This window comes from Hyperoodon ampullatus, assembly GCF_949752795.1.
Source record: "Hyperoodon ampullatus genome assembly, chromosome: 6".
NCBI classification, from domain to species: domain Eukaryota; kingdom Metazoa; phylum Chordata; class Mammalia; order Artiodactyla; family Ziphiidae; genus Hyperoodon; species Hyperoodon ampullatus.
In genome coordinates, this window is record NC_136919.1 from 46,230,619 (window position 1) to 46,239,885 (window position 9,267).

General features: G+C 52.4%; 1 protein-coding gene across 1 annotated transcript; it reads right to left on the reverse strand.

The window, feature by feature from the left end:
* Positions 1–3,599: 3,599 nt before the first annotated feature.
* LOC307054815 (alpha-globin transcription factor CP2-like) lies at positions 3,600–7,386 on the reverse strand (the record flags this gene model as incomplete). Its single annotated transcript, XM_079706701.1, has 4 exons — positions 3,600–3,767; positions 3,984–4,162; positions 4,381–5,449; positions 7,354–7,386. The coding sequence occupies 4 exons, from the start codon at positions 7,384–7,386 to the stop codon at positions 3,600–3,602; spliced, it is 1,449 nt and encodes a 482-aa protein (XP_079562827.1).
* Positions 7,387–9,267: the final 1,881 nt, after the last annotated feature.

Genomic DNA, 9,267 nt, shown 5'->3' on the forward strand with positions numbered 1-9,267 from the left:
GCTAGGTTGAACATTAATGTCCCCAATCACTAGATCACATTAAAAGATTTTTAGTGTAGTGAGTAAGAAAGGGGAGGTTGATGAGCACTGGGTTATTTCCAACCTATTTACTAGCAAAAGTAGTGTATTGCAGGCAAAATTAAAATAAGAAAACTGAATGACTCTGAAAGAGGGACCAAATGCCTAAAGATACATCAGAGTCTGCAAAATTGCCCTGTAGCACACTAATATTACCAATCCATTTCAACCAAATTAGTTTTTGAGTTAATGGTCTGCTGCTGCCTTTGTAAACCTTTTCCTGGATCCTTTCTGGATGCCAAAAGTAGTGGGGTGAGAGGACTGCATACCCTCCAACCCCATTTCACAGGTAGGGAAACAGAGGCTCAGGGGCAGGGACTGAGCCAGGGTTGGGCAGTGAATCTGATGCCAAGCTGGGACTCAAACCCAGGTAAATGTGCAAGGCATCTGGCGGGGTCTTCACTGAAGCCAGAGCTAGGATACTTTGTTAAATTTGAATTTCAGAGACTATGGGTAATTTTTTGTTTGTTTGTTTTTCATTTTTTGTTTGTAAACAATGGGTAATTTTTTAGCATAAGTATGTCCCAAATATTGCATATATTGTTTCTCTGAAATTCAAATTCAAAACTGAACGTCGGGCTTCCCTGGTGGCGCAGTGGTTGAGAGTCCGCCTGCCGATGCAGGGGACACGGGTTCGTGCCCCGGTCTGCGAAGATCCCACATGCCGCGGAGCAGCTGGGCCCGTGAGCCATGGCGGCTGAGCCTGCGCGTCTGGAGCCTGTGCTCCACAATGGGAGAGGCCACAACAGTGAGAGGCCCGTGTACCGCAAAAAAACCCCACAAAAAAACAAAAAACAAAAAACTGAACATCTTGCGTTTTATTTGACGGCCCTACTCAGAGCCCACCCTGTGCAGACAGGACCCCGGGTATTCCCTGTCTGCCTGCACCACCCCCCTCGGCCCTGGAGATACCCCCAGGCTCTGTCTAGACCCACCTCTGACCCTAGTGCCCAGCCTCGCTGACCCTCTTGCTGCCTGTCTTCTCTCTATGGTTGAACTTTCTGCCGCCTCAGCCTCCACTTCTTCAGCGCTGTGACTGTCCTCCATCCCGCCAGTTCACCAAGGCTGGCCTCTCCTCAGCACGCACCTCTGGGGCCACAGCCTCCCCAAGCTTCCAGTGTCCTCTTGGCAGCCTGGTGTCTGGGTTTCTAACTCCCTCCTCACCTGCTCCTTCTCAGTCACCCTCCTGTCCCCAGAATCCTGCCTCCATCCCTTGCCCCACACCCTCGTGCTTCCTGGCGAGCCCATCAACTCCTGTGGCAGATGCCCAGGGGCTGACATCTGTTCTCTTCCTCCAGCCTGAGCCTGGGCCCAATCATGCCCCTGCCTGCTGGGCGCTCTGAGGCCTCAAGGACCCCAGACTGACTACTTCACTCTTCTCTTCGCTTAGCACCTTTCAAGGGCTCCTCAGGCCCTTGGGATAAAGTCTGCCTCTGTGTCCTGGCAGACAAAGCTCTTCATGGTCTGTCCCTGCCCATTTCTCCAGCCTTCTGCAAACCACTGACAGTCCCCAGAACATATTAGGTTTTCTCACAATCCCACTGGGCTTCAAATGACTTAAAATAACCACTACCGGGGCTTCCCTGGTGGCGCAGTGGTTAAGAATCCGCCTGCCAATGCAGGGGACACAGGTTTGAGCCCTAGCCCTGGAAGATCCCACATGCCGCAGAGCAACTAAGCCCGTGAGCCACAACTACTGAGCCTGTGTGCCACAACTACTGAGCCCACGAGCCACAACTACTGAGCCCACGAGCCACAGCTACTGAAGCCCGCTTGCTTACAGCCTGTGATCCGCAACAAGAGAAGCCACCACAATGAGAAGCCAGCGCACTGCAACAGAGTAATCCCCTCTCTCTGCAACCAAAGAAAAGCCCGCATGCAGCAACGAAGCCCCAACGCAGCCAGAAATAAAATAAATAAAATAAAATAAAAAACAAAACAAAAAGACCACTACCACCCCATCCTCCCTCTCTCATTTTAGAGGACTCAGTGCCCATGTCATCTCTTCTGGAAGATTCTTGCCCACCTCCAGGCTGGCTTAGCTGTTCCATAGTCTTACACATGCACACACACAAGAGCACACAATCACAATCAGGAAGAACTAAAGTATATGGTAAGAATGCAAACAGGACGGGAATGAATTTCTTGTAAAGCTTATATAAAAGAACACTGCATGAGTAAAAGAACTTTCTATACCAAGAGAAGATGCAGAAAGGGGAAAGAGAAAGCAGAGGTTAGTCTAACTCATTAATAAATAGTTTGAGAAGGTCATTCAAGAACAGTGAATTTGGGGAGTTACAGATAATCCCTAGTTTTCACCACCTCAAATTCGGTGAGGGGCTTGCCTGGTGGCGCAGTGCTTGGGAGTCCGCCTGCCGATGCAGGGGACACAGGTTTGTGCCCCAGTCCGGGAAGATCCTACATGCTGCAGAGCGGCTGGGCCCGTGAACCGTGGCCGCTGAGCCTGCGCATCCGGAGCCTGTGCTCCGCAACAGGAGAGGCCACAACAGTGAGAGGCCTGTGTACCGCAAAAATAAAAAAATAAAAAATAAATAAAATTCTGTGAATCTGGTAACTGATGATGCTTTGAAAGTGTCTATGTTTTCATTTTTTTGTAGGTCTTGATTTGTTCATCGTTTTTTAGGTGTGGTTTGTCCCTTTTGGTGTTAATTCCTCAGTTCTCGCTCAGTGTTACATCCAATTCACCAGAAGAGCCACAGTAAGAAACGATGGCAAGCACAGAGGACTGCAAGGGTGGCAGTCATGGATGGCAGTTAATAAGAGCCAGACGGCCTGGGTTTGCATTTCAGTGTCACTAGCTGCTAGCTGCCTGTTACTCAGCAAGCTCCTTGGCCACTCTGTCTCCATTTCCTCATCTTCAATTAGGGATCATTATTACCTACTTCATATAGGGCTATTAAGAGGATTTAAACAAGATAATCCACTTAAAGAATTTATCACACTGCCTGACACAACTAAATGTGCAATAAATGTTACCTAAAATTACTATTAGTCATAGAATTACAGGGGAATCAAAAGAAGAATTTTCTTCTTTCTCCGTATTTCTCTTTAATGAGGTTTTCAGAGGCAAAATAGATTGAGGATCTAGTCTTATGAATATAGATGTTTGCTTTTATGTTAGAAAAAAAAATTACATGGCTCCATATCACAAAATATAACATCTTTCCGTTAAACATCACACAATCCTCATCATCATTATGCCCTACACACACCCTAAGTGATGTGGAGTTTCTATTGATATTCAACAACAATAGGGTCCAGAAATTTTAAATAAGAAATAGTTGCAGAAATGCATGTTGGGCAGTAATCTGTGGGTGCCCTAAGAGCTTGGGCCAACACAGATGCCTGGGATTCTGCCTCCAAGGCCTGGACCCGCACACACACAGTCAGATGGGTCAGGTTCCTGCAGCCCTTCAAAGCTCCATTTGAGACCCCCTTCAAGAGGGGAGTTCCCAACAGGTGAAAGCAGCAGCAGCCACTGAGGATGGAATGCCCCACACCTACTTCAGTATGATATGATAGCTATCATTGGTTTCTTTCATTGTGTCCAGAATAAAACAGGCTTCTTCCTGAAAGTTCTGTATCATCTCATCACTAAAGATCACGTGGATTCCTGTGGGCCCCTGCTTGTGGACCTGGCTGATCTGGCAAGGGGAAATGCTGAAAAGCTGAGCAATTTTTTTTTTTTTCGGTACGCGGGCCTCTCACTGTTGTGGCCTCTCCCGTCGCGGAGCACAGGCTCCAGACGCACAGGCCCAGCGGCCATGGCTCACGGGCCCATCCGCTCTGCAGCATATGGGATCCTCCCGGACCAGGGCACGAACCCGTGTCCCCTGCATTGGCAGGCGGACTCCCAACCACTGCGCCACCAGGGAAGCCCAAAGCTGAGCAATTTTTTCTGTCAGTTCAACAGCTGTCAGTTCTTCTGGGTAGATGGCATGGTAAATGAAGAAAGTACCATTTGAGTCTCCATCCTCATGCTTCTGCTGCCGTTGCTGCTGCTCCCTCAGCTGCAAGGATTCCTGACAAACATAAATGGTTAGCCTTGGGCGCACCATCCGGCCTTTTTTTTTTTTTTTTCGCGGTACGCGGGCCTCTCACTGCTGCGGCCTCTCCCGTTGTGGAGCACAGGCTCTGGACGCGCAGGCTTAGCGGCCATGGCTCACGGGCCCAGCTGCTCCGCGGCATGTGGGATCTTCCCGGACCGGGGCACGAACCCATGTCCCCTGCATCGGCAGGCAGACTCTCAACCACTGTGCCACCAGGGAAGCCCCATCCGGCCTTTGAATGCATTAAAAAGTCTGATTCCATCTGCAGGGCCACAGATTTGAATCACATCATCTCTAGTTAGTTTCAATAAATCTGCCCCTGAGAAGTCTGTAAAAAGCCTCGTGAATGTGGAAAAACGGTTTCCATGCAACCACTGCTGAGCCTCCTGAGGTGTCCTTGTCGGCAAGAGGTTATCTGTGACTGGAGGGGGCAGCTCTGGCTGGTGACTTGGTGAACCATTTCCTTCCCCAAGAGAAAGACTGCTATGGGAACTGCTGAAGCCAGGTGATGGGGAATTATTGACATATGTGATCTCGGGCCACGGAGAACGCTCTGTGAGTATAGCTGTCTCATAGGAAGGTTGATATTTCTCCTTCTCATGAGGTGTTCTTTTCTCCATTTTCTCCCTGTCTGTTTTTTGTTTTCTCTCTGCACCTTTGGGCTTGAAGACTTTGATCTGGCAGCTGGCTGAGTGTAAGTGCTTAGTATATTCCCCGTTCTCATCCTCCTTGAAGGTATCGATTTGTACTTGAAATGGCACTCTCTTCTCTCCACCATGTTTCCGCATAGTGAACTCTGTGCTAATACAATGCACCTGAATAAACACAGGTGTCCTCTTTGCAGGGTCCCACAGGAACTCCACTGTATTTAGTTGGTTTGGATTAGCCCTAGGATCGATTATACGCACAGACATTGGGATACCTACATCAAGAATTCTATCTCCAGGTCGATTCCACCTCCAGCCCTCCAGCTGCTGATGTTCAGTGTATTGTAGCCATCTGTCATGGAACACGACACGGAATATACTCTTCACCAGCTTGACATTAATTTCTGGAAGTTCTCCAGGTTTCCTATTGTCTAGAATTCGGATTTCATAAGACTGGCCTTGATTGAGATATGTCAGGGTTTCATCATGGAGTTTCACTGCTGGAGAGGTGGCAGCACAAAGCACGTATTGAAAAGGGAGGATTTTATTCTCATTATCTGGAGGCAAACTTGACTCTTCTTGCTTAAAAATGGGCAATGCTAGGACGTCACCTGCGCTCCCACGCTGCTTTCGCACCTTTTCCCCGGCCCCTTTCTGTGGGAACCACCTGCTGATTATCTGTCTTGTCCCAAGACACAGGCAGGAGGGTGTCTGCTCTACCTCTGGGTCCTCAGCGTACAGCCCAGTAAATGAGCCCAGGGCTGGATCCTTGACTCCAACATGGATCCCATTTCCCTCCCTCACCAGCCTGATCCCAGCCCAATCCAGTTCTGCTCAAGTTCTGACCTCATCCAAGACTCCAGCTTCACTTTTGACTCTTACCTCGCCCTGGCCTCAACAGCACACAAAGGAAAGGAATAAAGGCAGGAGCCCCTCACTACCAGGGGTACATCTCTACCTCCCTGAAGAAGGACTCAGCGTCCTGAGCCCTCTTCGAGTCTGCAGAGGGGAGTGAGGGGCACAGCCTCAGCCAAGGTGCTGCAGCGGAAGAGTTCGTTCCTTCAGGATGGTCTCTGACTGGGCAGCCTACCTCTGTCTCTCCTTACAGAGGGACCTGCTTCGTAAGTAGGCTTGGGGACCCGGGCAAGTAGGGGTGGGAACCTGGGCAATGCAAGTTCCAGACCTGACCCGGTCTATTGGCACCCTCTAGAGGACAGTTCTATTACCAGAGCTGGCTTTGCAACTAGATCCTATACCACCTCTCCACAATGAGGGGCTGCAGGCCTCAGAAGCTTCTGGACCCACTGCCCACCATCCACGACTCCACCTGGCGGGTCTCCTTACATTCCGCAGACCAGCAACTCCTCCCTTGTTTCTCAGCACCAGGTCACCTGCTCAGATCCCAAACTGGCCCATCTTTGGAGGCTCAGCCACTCCCTGGCTCAGAAGTCCTCTCAGATGGCAGCTGGTGCCCTGGTTTGCTCCTGACCCCTCCTTGGTCACCCCACCTGCAGCCTCACATTCTGGTCCAGCTTGGCTCCTTGCCAGAGGCCTTGCTTGCTGTTCCCAAGGAAGGCGTCTTCCTGAGGGCGGGGCCTAGGGTTCCCCTTCCCCCACTCAGACGGGGGCTCCCAGAGCACGAGGCCCAGGCTCTTTCGCCTCCCCACCAGACTAAGAACCTTCAGAGAATCAGGCCTGGCTTTCTACCTCCCCTCTTAGACTGAGGTTTTCCTGCAAATATGGCTTATGTCTCTTCCTTCCCCTCAGACTGGGAGGCCCCTGAGTCCAGGGCATGAGTCTCCCCTTCTTCCTTCGAGACGGGCTCTTCCTTAGGTCTGACCCAGGGTCTTCTCCCCAACCCTTCCACCTGGCTGTGGATCTCCAGACTTTTCCACCTCCAATCCCCATTCTGTGCAGTTCTGCCCACAGCGGGGGCACTCAGGAGCCTCTGGAGCCTCTCCCAGGTCTGGGGCCCTGGGAGGGCTTCCTTTGGCTCTGGGCTGGACCCTTGGCTTGGAGCACAGGCCCTTCCTGTGGGACCTGAGGCCCAGAGCGCTCACCCGAGCTCCACCTCTGACCTCACAAAGGCTGCCTCAGAACCTGGTCTCCATGGCGCTGTTGGCAGGAGAAGGGATGCTATTTTGGGCAGTGCGTCCGGACTTGGCTCAAGTGACAGGGGCCAAACCCCTGCCCCACTGACCTCTTCCCTGGAACAGCAGAGCAGAGCAGTGCTCAGGCCACCCCAAGGAGGGCCGAGAGGCGGGCTCTAGCTTGGGGATTCAGGGACAGCGGAGCCCTCGCAGGGGCTGCAGCCAGAGCCTGAGACAGTCACGGAGGAACAAGTTCAAGACCTGCTGTGACTGAGAGGCCCCCAGGGCAGACGCTGGGAAGCATAAGGCACTTGGGCAGAGTGAGTCAGGTTCCAGGCAGGGCTGGGACAGGGGGCCTCCCCTGGGACCCAGGCCTGGGAGTGCCACTCCTGGGGACCACATGGGGAGGAGGTGACCATGGGACTGTCTGGGGAAGGAACCCCAGCTGGGAGTTGAAGGCCTGGATACCCGTTCTGGTTTAGTCCTGAGTTGCTGCGTCATATGGGCGCATCACACTTCCTCTCTGGGATTCAGTTTCCTTACCTGTAAATTGAATGCTGGGAGGCCCAGTGGTGCAGCAGAGACTGGGAGGATGTGTGGGACTGGGCTGCCAGCAGAGCCTGAGGGGGTGGGAGTCAGGGGGCGAGTAGAGACTGGCGACACGGGACCAAAGCAGAAGAGATGCAGATCAGAGTAATGGGTGGATTTCTGGCTTTGCTAGAGTGTTTCCTCCCTCTGGAGTCCCCTCCTGAGAGGCTGGGGCTAGAGGGTTTCTGCCATCAGGGCTAGGGATGTGAACTTAGGCTGCAGTTAGAGGGAAGCAGGCTAGAGAACAAGGGAGCATGCAGGATGGGGAAACTCCAGGGTTACCTTTGTGCTGTCATTTGTCAGGAAAATGGGGATTAAAAGGGGGGAATTTTCAGGAAAGGTGAGAGGGTAGATTTTGTTCTGAGGTGGGGGTTAGGACTAAGTGAACTTTCAGGACCTCATCCTGTGTGTGTGTGAGGCAGACAAGGCCCTGGAAAGTCACAGTTTAAGTCAGCAGCAAGAGAGCTTGAGGTTAGACTGAAGACAATAATACCCGCATATGTGAGGGGTGGAGCTGCTGGGGGGAGGCTGTGGGCATCTCCACTGTCCAAAGCTGGGCTGCAGACTTGGGAAGGTCAGGAGGACCTCTGCAGGGCCTGGTCCGGGGGCCACGAGTCCGGGGGCCAGCAGGGGTGAGGGGGTGGGGCTTCAGTGCCACTCCCCATTGGCTGGAGACACCGACCCCTCCTTCTCCCTCCCTGCCAGCTCGGCTGGGTTGAGGGGTTGGCACTGGCAGCAGCTGTCCCTGTGGCTTCTCCTCTGAGGGAGCTGAGGTCTGATGAGAATGAGGGGCGAAGTTCTGAGCCCCCCAGCCCTAGTGACCTCTCTCTGGCTCCACAGCATCTAAAAATCTCAAAGACAGAATATGACTCAGGCCGACAGGAAGAAGCGGTAAGCATCCCACCCATTCCCCTACCCCAGCCCTCCCGTCCTGCACCCAGCACACCCCCAGGGCCCTCCCTGCCCCTCTCTCAGCCTCTCCCTCACAGTAGCTGCCTCTCTCAGCCTCTCCCTCACAGTAGCTGATCCTCCCAGACTCCTTCCTTCCCACCCCGTACCAGCCCATGGGGCCCAGAAGAAGGATCTCTCCCACCTGTGCCCATAGCCAAGCATGGGCTGGGCCCTGGGCTGAGGGGAGGCTCAGAAAGACCCAGATGAGAGTCAAGGTGTTGGGCAGTGGGTTCCAGCTGCCCCTGTGTAGGTTGTGCTCAATTGAACTGAACTCACCACCTCTTACCCGCTCAGGCTCAGGTCTCTTTGGGGTGAAATAAAAGCCAAAGTCCTTGCAATGGCCAAGGCCCTGCCTATCTAGTGCCCGTTTCCTCTCTGACCTTCCCCTACCCCACTGTCCCCTCCTTTCCTTTCCTTCAAACATGCTGAGTCCTTCAGTGGCCATCCCCCTTGCCTGAAACATTCTTTCCGCAGTTCCCCACAGGGCTCGCTCCCTCCCCTCCTCCCTGTCTTTTTTGTTTTTAAAATAAATAATTTTTTTTTATTAGTTTCTGCTTTATAACAAAGTGAATCAGTCATACATATACATCTGTTCCCACATCCCTTCCCTCATGCATCTCCCTCCCTCCCACCCTCCCCATCCCACCCCTCCAGGCGGTCACAAAGCACCGAGCTGATCTCCCTGTGCTCTGCGGCTGCTTCCCACTATCTATCTACCTTACGTTTGGTAGTGTATATATGTCCATGCCTCTCTTTCGCTTTGTCACAGCTTACCCTTCCCCCTCCCCATATCCTCAAGTCCATTCTCAAGTAGGTCTGTGTCTTTATTCCCGTTTTACCCCT